At 39.5% G+C, this 17,274-nt stretch overlaps 1 protein-coding gene and 2 long non-coding RNA genes across 4 annotated transcripts; 2 read left to right on the forward strand and 1 right to left on the reverse strand.

The window, feature by feature from the left end:
* Positions 1-1,600: 1,600 nt before the first annotated feature.
* On the forward strand, positions 1,601-9,515 carry mettl1 (methyltransferase like 1). 2 transcript variants are annotated; one of them, XM_037102321.1, is made up of 6 exons: positions 1,601-1,708; positions 2,177-2,304; positions 2,406-2,590; positions 5,810-5,923; positions 7,569-7,670; positions 8,526-9,515. In XM_037102321.1, exons 2-6 carry the CDS (start codon positions 2,196-2,198, stop codon positions 8,640-8,642), a joined length of 627 nt encoding a protein of 208 aa, XP_036958216.1. In that variant the 5' UTR covers positions 1,601-1,708; positions 2,177-2,195; the 3' UTR covers positions 8,643-9,515. The 2 variants fall into 2 exon arrangements, with proteins under 2 accessions (XP_036958216.1, XP_036958215.1); XM_037102320.1 differs by lacking the exon at positions 1,601-1,708 and adding an exon at positions 1,715-1,910.
* On the reverse strand, positions 8,972-10,849 carry LOC119021810. Its single transcript, XR_005075755.1, has 2 exons — positions 10,170-10,849; positions 8,972-9,711 (listed from the first exon to the last, which is right to left on the reverse strand). It is a non-coding gene; the product is annotated as an uncharacterized LOC119021810 (long non-coding RNA).
* Positions 10,850-14,009: 3,160 nt separating this feature from the next.
* Positions 14,010-15,854, forward strand: LOC119021978. Its single transcript, XR_005075810.1, has 3 exons — positions 14,010-14,160; positions 15,413-15,635; positions 15,741-15,854. It is a non-coding gene; the product is annotated as an uncharacterized LOC119021978 (long non-coding RNA).
* The last annotated feature ends 1,420 nt before the right edge of the window (positions 15,855-17,274 follow it).

Here is a 17,274-nt window from a genome sequence, read left to right on the forward strand (position 1 = left end):
CTTGGAACCCCAACTTGCTCACCCATCTTTGAAAAATCGGTTGAAAACAGCTCACAACTCAAAACGTTTAGGTTGGTGCAGTGTAGTAACATGACAGTTTTGAGTCCACCAGACACAAAATAAATGTGTCACATGACCCTTATCTGACTGGAATTGTATGTCGATTTAACAGGATATTTTTATGTTGCTTTAACTAACGTCATCACTATTATTCTTTGACTAATTATGTGTTCTAATAATAAATAAGAATTCATGTTAGTTTTATGCCAAGACAGCAAAATATTTTGGAAAAAGCACGACTGAAAACCGGTTCACACCCTGTCAGTCTGCAGTATCCTCGGAAAACTTTTCATTTTAAAAGAAACTGTAGTTAGAGAAGGGCAAACAGAGAGTTTACAGCAGACAGTCCTCTGTGCATCTTTAGACATAAACAAGTTCTTCATAAAGCTGTACACTTGCAGGAGGGAACTATTATGCATCACGGCGTTCTCGACTGAGCAAGCCGAGATGGATATTAGAGTTGACGGAACTGCAGCATTTCCATTTAATATAAGGCACAGTGGCACATCATCGCCAGCTGTACGGCTGCTTTGACACGAAAAATCATGAGGCGAAGTTTCATCCTGCAGGGAGCAAAGAAAAACGTGGCTGTTAAAGAAGATTTGAGGGTTTTCTGTTAAATATATATAACCATCCACTGGGGAAATGCCTCACATTTTCAGGACAAGACCGGATAGAGTTTCAGAAAGTATTAAAAAGCTTTGCTTATTTATGGCTATATTCCCCAAACACTTCTCTTGACATGTATTAAATGTGGCTGGGTTACAGTTTCTATTGGAGTCATTTCATCTCATCAATAGCAAAATAGTGAGGCACAAACAACAACTTCTCTTGGGGTTCACAAACACTTGCGACGCACAGTAAATAATAAAACAAAACTCTGTGTCAGTTCAATATAACGTGAATTTGTAGCTGAAAGCAGCCTAGAGCAGTTTCATGTTAACAGTATCAGTCAAAATATCATTGTACCTAACTACATTTCTGACTTACTTGTATTTCACTTCACTATTTCCATACTTGGCAAATGATGTACTTTCTCTGCTAGATGTATTTTAAACACTGAACATTTGGACGATAAATGATGCTCATTAAACGACCAAATCATAGAGCAGGTAGTTAGAATACATATAACAGCGATTCCCAATTAGTGTAGACAGACCAAGAAATAAAGAAAATAAAGCAGCTACATACAAATAGCTTAATTTTTCTAGAATTTTCTCTTTAGTTTAGTTGTGTCTTGCTCTCTTTAATCATTTCTTTTCTTTGTAATTTTACTACACGAGGTCTCTGCTACAACTGACGTAAAGGATGGAAAATTAGCCTACTATTAAACTGATCACAACTCATACTACGATAACGAGTAATAGATATTTATTAGTATTCATTTAGAAGTAAGTATCTCTTCTAAGATTCTGAAAGTCTGAAGGCGTTTTTTAATCTACTATTAAACTAACATCTCACTACAATTATTTTGTAAACGTTGGGTACATTTGCTGATACTTTGGCTTCAGTAAACATCTAAATATAGCGCTAACCTTATAAAGCTTTAAATTTACATAAAATGTAAGATGCTGCTGTCTGTCAACAAACCTGGCAACCGCGGAGGCGCTTCTTGATGACGTCACAACGCCGCGACCTATAAACGCTGGTAAATTAGAAACAAACGTGACTGCTTGGAAGTGGTTTGTTTGAAGTGTAGACCTGAGTTTATTTGCTGATAACGCCACAGTGTGAATATTTCGGGGAGTGAAGTATTTATCTGAGTCCAACATGAGTTCGTCGATGCCGCAGAAGCGTTACTACAGACAGCGAGCCCATTCAAACCCGATGGCTTACCACACGTTTGATTAGTGAGTGAAGACGTCCATGTGTTTAATACACCGCCTGCTAATGTAAAAAGCTGTCAGTCCCAGCTGTGCACGTAGAAACGAAGGGAATTTGACAAGAATTCAAATAGCTGCTAACTTAAACATAAGTCTTGTTTCAGAGTTGATATAGTTGAGATTTCTGCCTCCAGTTGGACAAAAAATTGAACCACCCAGTTGTTCCCTGTTATTCTCCATTGTCCACGCCACACACTGTCAGCTTCATTCAAAACCCCCTGTTTCCTCCTCAGCCCCGTGTGTCCACAGGAAATGGACTGGTCTGAGCTGTATCCACATTACTTCCCTGGCAACCCCTCTGAAAAAGAGAGTCCTCGAGTTGAGTTCGCAGACATTGGATGTGGATATGGGGGACTCTTAGGTACATATGTTGCTGATCTGACCACCTACATATCTCACAGATCATAGTTGTGCACTGTATTTACCTCCTGTCTCTGTTTGTGTCTTTACCTTCGCTCACAGTGGAGTTGTCACCACTGTTCCCAGACAAGCTCATCCTAGGCCTGGAGATCCGAGTGAAAGTGTCTGATTATGTTCGGGATCGCATCCAGTCACTGCGGGCGTCAGAACCAGGGAACTACCAGAACATTGCCTGCCTTCGCAGCAATGCGATGAAGTACCTCCCCAACTTCTTCTCGAAAGGACAGGTAGGTTAATATATATGTGTGTGTGTGTGTGTGTGTGTTTGCTGCTGTGTGATGGCACAACAGATGGGACTGCTTCGGGGTCCAGGATGCTAAATTCACTCACTAGTGCTCCTTTTTATTTTGTTCTTCTGAAAATCTCATTAGTTGCCTCTCTATTCTGCATAAAATTACCCAGTTCAGAAGCATTATTTTCAGCCCAACCATGTATGAATACAGTTTAGATTAAGACACAATGTAAGTTTGATTTAGATATTTGTGTCCCATAGCCTTCTTTGCATCGGTATCAGAACTCATTAGTACCGGGCAATACGGGCCAAAAAACATAGCTCAGTATTTTCAGGCTGAATGGCCAAAATTGCAAGTCAAGGCCACAATTGTGGTAAAAATAAAATGCACTGAGTCACCTCACACAAACAAGATTTGATTTCATTAATGGCACAGACACATTTTTGCATACCATGTGTAACAAATAGGCCTATGTTGCACTATATGTTCCTGAAGAGATGTTTTTTTTTCAACTTACTTTTAGTTTTCAAACACTAAAAGTCACAAACTTCACATGAGAAAACACCTCAAAATCATCCACCGATACTTTAACAGAACTCATGTTTCTCACTGAATTCAGAAATAGTGGAAATGTTGTATTGAAAGAATGGAATCGGACATTTTACCTTGACCAAGTTTACCTTGACCTTGACATTTTCATTATATTTGTTTGAAATTGTGTTCAAACAATGTTTGTTTTCAACCGAACCATGTCCACCAGAGTTTAGGTCTCCATTTCCTTTAAATCTCCTTAATTAACTACAGAAATATGGATGTTAAAGATCCAGTTTTATAGTGGCACATTAATCACTGTTGACCAGCACACTGTTTACACATTGGTAGGACTGTGAAAATGACTTCAGTGCAAGTGTATCAAATGATGAAGTTGCATACATCATTATTGAGTTGTGTGAGACATGTATCGTAAATCTGTATTGTACTCGAAACTGTATACATTTGTCAAAAGAAGCAAATATGTTTGTCATAAATATGTGAAAGTAATAGAACCATACAAGATGCATACTGGTTCATGAAGGCAACTGTGGAACAGACTCTAGGTCAGCGGTACCCAAGCATTTTCCTTTAAAGGAGCAAAACTGGAACTTAATGTGGAGCCACTGGCCAAAATTAATTTTTATTTATTGAAAATTTATGTTTTTTTTTATTTTCACACATCCAAAATACATTTTCTTTCATTCATTCATTCATTCATACAGCAGAACCAGAGAGCTCACCTTTTTTGTTTCATGTACTCTTCTTCTTTAAAGCTGCTGCCTATATTACCCACTGCGCAGTTCATCCACTGAGTGACATCGCTGGAGGCAATTTATCACATTAAATGCAGCTTCTTATGGAGCCACAAAAGGCTTCATACTAACTTTTCTCACAAGACATGAAGACACACTTTGATATGTAAAATTGGTGTAGTTACCCTTTAAAAAGCAAGCGCCTCACAGGCATTAATAGTGACGAATATTATAATTTTATTTTGTTATTGGTATAAATGTTTCAATAGCTGCTGTTCTGTGTTACTGTGGAGTTTTGTGAATCATGTTTTATATGTTGCATTTTACTATGTTGTGATTTTGCCTGGCTGCTACGTCAACCAGGTCTCTCTGGTAAAAGAGGTCTTGATCTCAATTGAACTTGTAAAATAAGGTAAAATAATTAAAATAAATTAAAAAAAACATCTGCCGGGCCAAAGCAAACGCATGGCGGGCCAAGTTTGTCCTGTGAGCCCCGCTATGGGCAGCCCTGCTCCCTTTACTCACTTTCTATATGTAAAAATAAACATGTGTGACGTTAATTGGAACTAAATTGGAGCTCACACACAAAAGGCCTGCAGTTCTATAATAGCTCATCCGACTTGACCTTTAATAACTGTAAATTAAAGCTGACAGTCTGTCCTGGCACTGCCAAGGTAATAAGAGTCCATAGGCCAGACATTTCTGACTTAAAGTAATTACTTTCCTCAGGGTTAACATATGGGCTGAATTAATTTATATGGGTTGCTCAATAAATCCTGGATTTCACAACAATGGGGTCATTGACAGACACGCAAGGCATCGCATCAGCTGAGCATAGAGCAGTGCAAGACGCCATTTATCCGTTCCAATTAGCTGCGGTAATCTGTGACTTGTTGAAACTCGCATTAGATTACAGAGTGGAATTAGTGTACCAGGGTTAATTTAGGTGCTCCGGATAACAAACTTCACCTCAAATGCCCCGAGTGAGTATAAACTTGAGAAATGAACACAGGAGAGTAATTGCTGTAACACTGACACATTTATAGATACAAAGTGCCTACATTGATTTAATTTAAATCAAATTATTTGAATATGCGGTTTCGTGTAATTTTAAATAATGACTTATTTCTACAGCCTGAGTTTTTTTCTTTTTTCCTTTTTGCATTAAAGCTGCTTTATTTTTGCAACAATATCATTGCTATTTTACAACTTGTTCACAAACTGCAACTTTTAACTTGTACTCAGTTAGGCGAGATGAACATTTCTCCTGCTGCTGATTACTTTGGTAGTGGTTGTCTTTCTCACTCATGATGACTGTTGTCATCGCCCAGTTTTCAAAGAAATAAACGACCACCCAGACCAGTTTCTTAGAGTCTAGTCCCAAGCCTTGTCACATGCATGATGTGTTTCAAGTTGTTGAAGCAGCATATTCCAAAGACCTGAAATACCTCTCTTTTTTCCCTCTTCTTAGTATGTTTTGTAACCCAAAAGTGATTCAGTGTGTTATGGTTTTTCCGTCTTCCATCAGCACTGAAGTGGCCCCTGAGGCAGGAGCAGTCCCCAGTGATTATCCCCACGTCTCTCTGTCTATACCTGACATTATTTATTTTTAACTAATAAAAAGTTACTGGAATGGTTTTTAATTTATCAGCCAGACTAATGTCAATGGAGCCTTCACTTGTGCACTTGTCAAAGACCGAGACACGGAAAGAAAAAGAATCAAGGAGGGAAATTCCAGTTTTGCAATCTGCAGTGCTTAAAAACAGACCACAAAATAAAATGGGGGGCCACGTTCAAGTGATGACGTTCATGCATTTTAGAAGCACAGAAACAACGTAGATATGAACAGAACGTTTATCAGGTAATGGCGAAAGTCCAGAAGATCTGTATTTAAAACATTCTGTTTTTACCATTTTGTGTTTTTCAGCTCAGTAAGATGTTCTTCCTCTTCCCTGACCCTCATTTTAAGAAGACCAAGCACAAATGGAGGATCATTAGTCCAACGTTGTTGGCAGAGTATGCCTACACACTGAGAGTCGGGGTATGTACATAAGTAAGACTTGCTCGTCAATCAGCATATGTCTAATTGGCAAATATTTTGATGATTTTAGGTCAGTTATTATGCAAAAATTCACTTGTTTCTGCTTACATGGGAATATTGATCTTTGTTAAATGCACATCTTTTGGGTTTCATTGTGTTTGGTCAAAACAAGAAAACTGAAGATTTAACCTCGAGCTCTGAGGACATTTCTGATGTTTCGTAGTCTGAAGTTTATAAATAATTTATTGATTATGAAATTATTTGTAGGTTGCAGCAAAGGTTGCATATTAGTCTGATTCTTTGCAATATGCTTTGTTATGTGTGTTCTCTTTTTAAATTGAAAACAGAAGATGTGGACTCAGTAAGTTACAAAACTGAGTTCAAACTTTTGAATGGTTCTTTCAGCCAAAAATACGGGTACAAATTGTTTTCCCTTTAAGGTTTATCTCCCTTCAAAGATAAAGCATTATGTCATATTTTTCTTATTGTCTAGTACTTGTCTTGCGCTGGTCACAAAAAAATAATTCAATTGTTGGAAAGATTTCCTAGAAAGCAAATTGGCACTTTTAAGAAAACCTTACTCAAACAGCAGTAAGTAGGGATTTTCATTTGTGGGCTATTACACGTTCAGGATTTTAATGGGATTTATTGAAAATAATTAAAAAAAAATACATTTCATCACCAGTTTTATGCTCACAGTTACTGTAGTTTTGGTTGTATATGAGTTTTTAAATTACTTTTGTGACCGTTAACACAAAGAAGGTGATTTTGAATTACATTCATAAACTTAATGGCTAAAAAAAAAAACCTAATGGTTGCACAAGAAACTGGCACTCTCCTTTTCATTTTATCAGTTGATTGCAGTGTGCAGAAATCCATGAATTCACTGAAATAAAATTGAGCAACCGGTGTGGCCTGCAGCTGGTTGCCTTCTGCACAAACCCTGCTCCTGCCTGTCAGAGCAGCAGCGGGACACTTGAACGAGGCGAGAGCGCTGATGGAGGTTTTTTGGAACAATGGGGGGCTTGTGTCTAAATTTGGCTTTATCGTTTTTTTCCGTGTGTGTGTGTGCGTGCGTGCGTGCGTGCGTGCGTGTGTGTGTGTGTGTGTGTGGAGGGGGGGGGGGGCTCTACAAGGGCCTTCAGCATTGGCACATAGCCATGACTGTGCTGGTGGGCAGGGAGGCTGTCAAGAAACCCCTCATTCATAGAGACAGTTTCACACCAGAATTAACTCAAGTCTATTTTTTTTTTTAAATCAGAGAATATATTTTGAATCAGACCACACCTGAAAGAGTAACAGGTGTGATTTACTGCAGACAACAGGCACTCTTCCTGCCTGCTCTGACATAAAACTAATATTTGCTGACGTGCACTGGTGTGGAAATCTGTGCCATCGCTAAATTTTCTAAGAAATCCTCATTCTAGAAATGTTATCTACCGAGCCTCCAAAGTAAACTACAGTGCTTTAGGTGATTAACCTCTGTGTTGTCTGTAGGTTATTTTTACCTTTTTAGAGAGGAGGTGATGAAACCATGTAAGTCTTTATTTTGTGATCAATACATAGATCGGTGATAACCCCCCAGTGAAGCCTTGTTAACTTACCTTTCCTAGAACTGTGTTAATAAGCTCCCTTTGTTTGTCAGGGTTTGGTGTACACCATGACAGATGTGGAGGAGGTGCACGTCTGGATGGTGAAGCACTTCACTGAACATCCACTATTTACACGTGTCTCTGAGGAAGAACTGGTACGTTGTCATGCAGCTTTTCATCCCCGTGTTTGCAGGATGTGACGACATGCTTGCTTATTTAGTTTGATGAAAAAATGAATATCCGTCTCTTCTCAATGCTAAATATGAAACTACAGCCAGCAATCAATTGGGCTAGCTTATGCTAGCTTCACACAGTGTCCGATAAAATGTAACCCAATCACCAGAATAAATGTTGTCAGTATATGGTTCTGCAAACCACAAATGTATTGAAACTTCAGGTTGTGCCTGTATTGGTTGTCCAAATACAGCCGGAGATGTCGTAGCTTTTCATCAAAAATATCTGGTTGTAGTGGTGTAGTTACCCTTTAAAAATCCTTTAGACCTCACAAGCATAACAGTGATTAATATTATAATTTTATGATTGGAAAATGTCTCCTCAAATATTCAGTGGTGTCACTTGTCACTTTGTTTGATTTTAATTATTACCGGTGGTAAACTCGAGCCTTCATTTGCTTTGTGGCATTCGAGAAAGTGTTTTTATTAATTACATAGTGAAACCTCAAACATCCAGTTTGAATATATTCTGTTTAATCTTTATACTTTTAAGATGACATCATGGAAATAAAGACAAATTGGAAGCTATTTGTGATGCAGGGTTTTCTACTTGGAGGTCAGCATAAACAAACATTATGATTGGTTCTATTGTGGCTAGTGGCAGTTTAGTATCGACTGTATAGACACTTAATCTATTCACCTAACTCTAAAACAAATAGGGGAATGTCTTGCCTTTTTAAAAGTCCTTCATTAATACATGAGTACTTTGAATAATCTCTGTCACAAATGAACATTTATGTGAGTTTATTAATGCGGTGTTCAATCTTATTTTGACAGGTTGGTGATGTCATTATAAGTCGATTGGGCACCTGTACAGAGGAAGGAAAGAAAGTCCAGAGAAATGGAGGGAAGAATTTCCTTGCAGTTTTCCGGAGGATCGAGGATTTAAACTAAGACCAAAATAGTTGGAAGTTTAAAAACTGAAACCATTGTCTCATGCAGTCATCTGTTTGTGGAGGATAATGCCGCTCTGTGGCGCTGGAGGCTGCGGCTCAGTCCCCTGGCAGATGAACAGTTCTTCTTGCGTTAATGGACAAACATTTACATCATCACTTGATAGAAGATTTGAGTTTTACACACCATTTATGGATTTGATCCATCATTTTACAAAGACAGCACAAGGGAATTAAATCATAACAGGATCTTTATTCTGGCTTGACTCACAGTGTTGTGCATTGCTTTTTTTACATTAATTTTTTAATAGTCTTCAGATTTTTTTTTGATTTTTTTTTTTTTTTTGCAAAAGTGCTGCTTTTGGATTCCATGTGAAGCTATAAATTCTTAAAGTAAAACAAAAACTCAGTGTTGGGTTTGGTTCATTGTGGATAATATGATGGGTTTTGTGTTGCAGCTATTTTGGGTACATGTCTTTTAACTTTATTCCAAGAGGAGTTTAATTTGTGCTCATTACAGACATCTCTTCTAATCCTGCTGTTTGCTTTTCATCTGAAACTCTTTTGAAATGACAAACATTTCTGTCCAGTGATATAACCGCGTTGGCTTTGTGGTGGTTATTCACTGTATTGGCAGATGAATCTGTGATGGATTAGACTGAGAAGTTTTCCAGTGATCTATGTCAAGCTTGTTTGTTATGGGTCATTGTCTGGTTTTAAAATAAACCTGCAAGCTGCTACACGTCCTCCGAGAAGTGAATGCAGCACAGAGTGTTCAGAGCGATGGCTTTGACAAAATCATGTTGAAAATGTTTGAAGAAGTTATTCAGTCAACAACATGTGGATCTAGTTTAATACATATACTTAATACATATACATTTGTGGACATTTTTCAATTGCCAGTAGTTATTGCTATTATGATTTATGTTCCTCCATTAAAACCACAATCTTACCACAACTTAAGATGCTCTTACATGTTCTGTCATATGATGTCCAAAATAAGACCTGTTGTCTTTTCATCTACCCAGCATGTCTGGTGAGGATCTGTGTGAAGTCCAAATCAAAGGAGTCTGCAACAGAAACGGTGGTTTTCATGCTCATTTCATGATTTTGGCTGTTTTATTACAGGTTGGTATTTATATCTGTCAGGAGTTTGGACTCTTTTGCTGCTGCAGGGGGTGGTGATTAAAAACAGGACGGCACATGCCTCAGTGATAGAAACCCAGACACTGGAAAACTTTACATGATTGCAGAGAGACATTGAAGCTCTCATGAGGTAAAAGTACTACTATTAATAAGCGGAAATATTTAACCTCTTTATACTTTGCTAAGTTTTTTGACTATATTTGACAGTACATTTGATTAATCTTCTGCTACACACTGATATGAACAAAGGGATTGTTGCCAGTATTAGAAAAAAAAACTGCTCTTGAAACCTCTTCTGTGAATATGCAGCAGGCTGACACTATGTATAATTGGCCTCCCTCTAAATATTCTAATGTATACACCACAAAATGTACATATTTACCATGTGCTTGTGGGCTGAAGTCCATCTGTGACCAGGTGAAGAACATGTAAAATCCATGTCCACTCTCATGCAGCAGTATTTGTTCAGACCCATGAACTTTCTGCTGGTTATATGTGACCACAAAAAGCACAGTTGTTAATTTATTGACAATGATGTATTCTTAACTAAAGAGAATTTCTAGTTTTGGTAAAGCACTATAATTTCCCATGAGGAGAGAAGAGATTCCTGCAGAGCATTAATCATAAAATGATAAATGGTCTACCTGGAGAAAAGGAAAAAAGCTAGTATATTTGCTATGTGACGCATTATCAAGCTTTGTATGATGTATATTTTGTTTTTGTCTGAGTGATTGTATTATTGTTTGCCCTCTAACCCCTAGAAGTTGCTCTTGACCTTGGAGATTGGAGTCAAATGCCAAATAATTATCCAAACAAGGTCGTCTCACGTGGACTCTAAGCTTTCATCCACACCTCTTTGCCGTCCATGACAGCTGAGCATCCTCATCTGCTGAGGAAGGCCATGTAATGTGGCTGAAAGCATAACGAAAAACTCAGTTAATTGAAACTTGTTCTGATAATTATTAACCAAACTTCAAAGATTGAACCTTTCAGCTCAAAACTGTCTCATATCCTCAATTCCACATGTGGTTTGATGAATACAGGAAGTATTCACAGATTTTTCATGGTGTGAAATTGTTAACCATAAAATCTGTGATCTGTTGTTGAAGAGCCGCTGTTCTCACTCATTATTGCCATATGGCAACAAAGCCATTTGTATCAGCCGAAGTACATCATCTAACATTTTAGCACGATTAGGTCATCAAACAAGAGTTTAATTAAATGCACTGCGGGGGGAATCAAAAAGGAAAATGTAATCATTAGCAATTGGCAACACTAGTAAAGCGATGTGGATGCTGCCTTTGCCTCATACCCAAAGAATTTGTTGCATCTGGTCATCAGTTATTGAGGTCAACGGGTAATCCTTCTCTGATAGTGTTTACCGAGGCAGCTGTCCATGAGTTATACACAGAATGTGCTAAAACTTTAATAATAATCACCTTTCTCTTCTCTCAGGTTTGTAGACGTAAACTCAGTGCAAACTAGCTATCGATACACGGATAAAGCAGTGTAGTTTGGCATATATTTTTAATTATCTGCTCTCTTGCCAAGAATGTGATGAGAAGATCGATCCAACTCTTGTTTGAATGGTTATTATGAAGCCAAAGTCAGCAGTAAGTTAGCTTACCTTAGGACAAAGACTGGAAACAGGAGGAAACAGCAAAGCCAACAAAATATGTCTACCAGCAGCGTTATTATGGATCCCACTGCTATTCCTGCAACACGCGCCCTCGGTTGATTGGTTGCATTCTCTGTGGTTGACTCAAACTGTTGACTCATAGTCATGAGTATTTGTGGCTCTGGTTAATGAAATGTCTGTTTTTCTCAAGGACACCACCATGTCTGCTCGACCTCACTGGCCCAGAGACACTGACAAGTTGATGTGTTTACTTGGGACACTACGGCTCACAATTTGCTGCATCAGCCACGCTGCTGGCTATTTGTTTTGCAAACCAACTGCAAGAAAAACACAGACACAACCCAGTAACACCAGACAACCTCCGAACACTCTTAGGAAACGGCATGCTAGCTAGCTAATTCTCACTGACCTCCATTTCTCCCTGTGGCTGTCCAGCTAACTACGTGTGCCATGAAAATATATGTCCGAATTATTCTGTATTTTCAACGGGAAGAAAGTCGAACTTGAACACTGCTTTTCTGGCCTTCTACCTTTCAAAAAACTTGGATGTATTTAGCAGGGAGTACTAGGACCATGAAGCTGTCGATGCTTCATCATACGAAAAAAACAATTGATGCAAGCAAATCAGAGGAAGGGTAGGGTGGGTCTTACAAGACAAGCAGTGGGATCCATGATAATACCTACCAGCACCCTGCAGTTGTACGCTTGGATTATTTCTTGGCCAGGAAAACGTTCACACTTCCCAAAGTGCCAAAGTTACTAAGTCTGGAAACTTCAGTAAGTCAAAGCTCTTGGCCAAGAAATAGTCAGAGACATAACCACAACATAACGACAGAACATCTTTCTAAACGTAGTTTTTCGTAGTGATTAAACAAATTAATTTAACTTTAACATGCCCCCCCGCCCTTTTCTAGTCTTTGTACTATAAGCTGACCGTCTGCTGACTGTGGTGTTACATTTACAGTACTGATGTAAGAGTGGTATCGATCTTCTCATGAAACTCCTCACAAAAAGCTGAGCTGCTCCTTTAAACGGCTCCGTCTTCCTCAGTCTTCGCTCTCCCAGACCTTTTCAAAGCCCTTAATACTGTAAACCACCAGACTCCAACACAGGCCAACAAGGGGATCTCTGTATGTGTGCACTCATTGTTCCATGTCTAACTGAACTCATCATTTATCATGAAAAAAGTTTTCTGATCTGATCTTCTTTATACATTCATAATCACATCAAAACATTCCTACTTCGTTGCCAAGCCACTGGCACATAAACTCTGCCTCTCTTTCCTTCCTGATCCTCAGGTTGAGGTGTGCAGCTCTGCGGCCTGGTTGACATCTCCAGCTGGATGTCTGCCCGTCACCTCAGGCTCAGCCAAAACCATCTGAGCTGCTGTACTTCAACAGTAAATCCAGACTTGTTCCTTCCCACAGCGTTGACAATAATGTTGAGATTCTGCACAGCCACATCACAGCAAACCTGCCATCCTGCAGGCTAGCATCAAATCCCTCCTCACTCGGGACTCTCCACTCCGGACTAATGAGAAACCTCCACTGACCTGAGTTTCCAATCTAATCTTTTGTTCTCTTTGTCTCTCAACTGTGTCCAGCCCCCGTACTGCATGACTGCCTGTGACTATTGGGAGGAAAATTTCCCGTTGTGGTTGAGCCTGTCTTTCAGTAGTTTGGTAATTCCTCCACCCAAACCCATCACCAGTACCTGCTGGCTCCCCTCAGGCTGAAATGAAGTGTCAAGAGTCACAGCTCTTTCATTTTGTATTGTGTTGCAAGCAACTTCTTCAAACCTCTCTCCTCTACCTCTTATGTTTTCTTGTATTGGTCTGCACCTCTTCCATGCATGCACTGGCAAAGTCTGACCTTACATGTGGTGTTTCATTGGTGACATGTCCATGGGCTTAACCGATCCCTAGAAAAAAGTTTGGCAATGAAGGTCGGTGCAAAACACGGACAGATTTCACATTTCTCTAAGTTCAATTTTACATGGTACTGTCGCCATAACGGCTGCTACAGACTGTCCCGACATCTCATCAAAAATATTTGGTTTTGTTGCCTCTAAAATGCTGAAAAACGTCATGAAAAATGTCTTATTTATTTTAAAAGTATGTGTGTATGTGTATATGATGTGTATGAATTTTACTAACTTAAGGTACAATGGGAATAACTAAAAAACTCAAAAAAAAAATCTCTGAGAACAATACTTTTCCAGCCAGATGACCAACCCTCTCAGAAAATAATTAATCTCAAAAATAATTTAAACGATCGGGTCGGTTAAAAAAAAAACAATAAAAAAAAAAACAAACACTGCTATCTTTATTGCACGTCCATGTTTGCCCAACCACCACATGTAAGTGATAAATATTAGGAAATCTGATCTGCCCAAACTTTCCAAAGTAAGCAATTGCTGCTGATGGACACCAGTAATTATTCTGAAGGGGAGAGCAGCTGCAGCTTTCTTCGGCTCTCTAACTGTTTACACCTGCTGCTCATAACATCATGACTGCTTCATTATTTAAGTCAGCTTGCATCGGATGACCGAAATAAGTGCCAAGGGGTCACGAGTCATGTCTAGCGTGCTGCGTGCTGGCTATAGGTGAGGCCGAATCTGCCCTGGGAGATTTGTGATAGCAGCTTAGTCGCTTCAACATCCCCACATGGATCCAACTTTGGTGTGTCCTCCACAAGGTTTTCTTCCAAACTGTCTTTGCTGTGCTAACAGCATGGTAGGTTGGTGATGCCATTTTGTTTGTCCATCTATTCCTTGCTGGATGATTTGTCTGCACAAGTAAATAACACAAGTAAATCAATTTACTGTGGAAATGTGAAAAGTGAATGTTATGATAAGATATTTTCACACACGTAAACGTCACAAACATCGCGTTATTCCAAGAAACTTTTATTTGGGCTTTATCAATCAGATGTGATGTGATGTAATGGATATAATCGCTGGTTCACGCTTGTTCAAATGTTCGATTTCTGCACAGAGCTCTTGATATTCTTTGTGAACACAATCAGGCAGAGTCAATTACAGATTTAAGTGAAAAATCATCATAGAGAGTTATTTTTGTATAGTTAATTATCAGTTCTAATACAGTAGGTCTTTGCTTTAAGACACTTCTCAGGAAAAAAACCTGGTGGACATACATCATATACTGCCAGAATGAAAAAGTCTTATTTATATGACGATCACATCTGGAGTCCATATGTGTTCTGTATCTAACAGATGCCCGTCACCACACCTCCTATTTTATATTCATGATGTTAACGTGTCTTAAAAATGAAGAATTCTGCACAATCATAATCAGTCACCATATGTAAGGCGATGAAGTTCATCATTCAGTAATTTTATTGCTCTATTTTGACTCCTTCATTACCACATCCTCATATCCTGTGCGCTCACGAGCAGCTGTTGGGCATTTGGCAGATGTTGATGTCATAACTCTGTTAACAGCATCTCTACAGTTTATTGTCATACAGATAACATTTTGCGTGTGAACACCTCTGAAGCACCATAAACACCGTAAAGAGCAAACTTTCTGTTTAGACAAACAGGAACAACATGCATGTATGAATACAAATAGTAGAGGAACCGAACACAGAGGTGCTCAATCACTGAAATTGTGGGTACTTAATGTTGTGATTCCCCAGCTTGTCAGCTCAAAGTAATGAACAAGCAGTTGAATATTAGCTAAATGAATTAACACATGAAACAGTAAACATTTAGGGTCAGCTGGTGATTTGAAGGGGACTCCATCCTCCTTGTCTACCAGTCTTCCCCAGTCTCCATCCCTACTAGCAGAGACAGTGCTCAGTCAGAGGGCTACTTTGGTCGATGCGGTAGTCTAGTCTGTCCGACTCATTGCTCCTTAAAGCATAACTTTCTGCAGAGGGATAGCTTATCAAGTTTCTTTCCATCCATCCATCCATCCATCCATCCATCTAATCATCACCTGTTCACCCACTCCTCCTTTACAGGATCTGAGGGGGGCTTGAGCTGATCCAAACAAACACTGGCCGGGTCATGTCCAGATCTTCAACCACCAACCAAAAATCAAATCCTATCTTTGCCTTTTGGACCTCAACCATTAACCCAAAGCATTGGTAACTGACGGTTGGTTTGGGAATGAGACTCAACAATCGACCGTCTTTCTCCAGGATTACTTTAAAAGTTACATGGTGTGGCTATAATCTGACTGAGGTTTGTGCAAGTTACAGTCATGTTTCGTCTTAGATTTGTTATATGCTGTAAACTTTACATGTAATGACACAGTGTAATGCTATATATAGCCTGTATTTTCTATAGAGGAGAGTCACCCTCATGATGAAAGTGACAAGTGGCGCTGTGTAGTGGCAGAAGAGCAAGAGGATCATAGAGACGCACTGCTATTCCCCCAGACTGACCACTTGGGTCACCCCCCCACCCCCACCCGCTGTGAAACATTAACACTTACTGATCAGAGTGATCAACACATTTGTTTCAGCTTCCACTACTCCAAGTGGCAGTTCGATGAAATTGAAAGGCTCAATGCTAAATGTTGTAGTAATATCAATTTTCCTGTAAATAATTGGCTTGTAACTAAAATCAATATCATCCTGTTCATGTTTCTTTCACAAGAACGTTTATATCATGATGTGTCGGCGGTGCTGAACGGGAGCTCACTGCCCTGCTGAATAAGAGAAAAAAAACGGTAAACACAGCCACTCTAGACACACAGTCATTCATCTGCACCTCTGGGCACATATACACTCTTCTGATACCACCCAGACAGAGAGACTGTAGCCATGAACTTTAGCACACTAGTCTCTGAGTACAGCAGCCTCCCTTCTGGGCACTGAGCCAATACAGTAAGGGGAAATACCGGGTACCTCTCAGGCTATCCCTGCTGCGTTCCATAGCATGATCTACAACTGGGCCACATCAGCTCGCACCGCACAACGGCACAATGAAGCCATTCTTCCACAGGATTTCTTATTATGTTTTTCATAATCAATATTAATCTCCCGTTTCTCAGGCGAGCCAAGATCAAGTACCAGTGTCTGGTTTGGTGAGTTTAATTCGTGTCAGCCGCCTGTGTGGCCTTAAATTACCAAGGAACTGAAGATGAGCATCTGAGCCACAGTGCCAGGGCAGAAATGTGAGGATCTTTCTTTTGAAACGCCGAGCAGAACACATTGGAGGAAATGCATTTGTTACATAGTCAGTATTTTCATTGCAGAGAAGTGTGTGTGTGTGTGTGTGTGTGTGTGTGTGTGTGTGTGTGTGTGGAGACCTGAACAGACAGATATCAAAACATCAATTTCACAAAGCAAAATCGCTGGTTTGATTTGTTTGCGTTGAGTTGGGTAAGACCAAGACGGATCGAGATGCCGGTGACCTTGTTTTAAAAGTTGTTTATGTGTTTATGTAAATTCTAAGGGTCACTGTGTTTATCTGTATCTCCTTGTGCCTTGAAGATAACTTTCCATCTTCCACCCAGGAAGTCTCGTGTACTTGTCTCGTGTATGGACGTTTTCTGACAGACCTTTGCTCCTCGCTGTACTTTCCATCCCCATAACTCAGCATCACGGTTTGTTTTGTGTCTTCAAGAGGTCAGATATGTAGTGATTACTCCAGGGCCTTAAAACGTTTTTCCGATATTACCCCCTCTGCCCCGAAGGCTTCGTTCAATACAGCTGGAGCTGCTGTCAAGTGTTTTCAATCGATTCATCCTCGTTGGCTTGGCTGTCTTTAATCGTCATTATGCAACCTAATCAGCTGCCTCACGTTCCTACCACTACTAGTCATCTTGCGCTCGTATATTCCGTTTTCGTGCACTTACTGACCTCTGTGATCAGAA

The sequence above is a fragment of the Acanthopagrus latus genome, chromosome 6 (genome assembly GCF_904848185.1).
Source record: "Acanthopagrus latus isolate v.2019 chromosome 6, fAcaLat1.1, whole genome shotgun sequence".
Lineage (NCBI taxonomy): Eukaryota > Metazoa > Chordata > Actinopteri > Spariformes > Sparidae > Acanthopagrus > Acanthopagrus latus.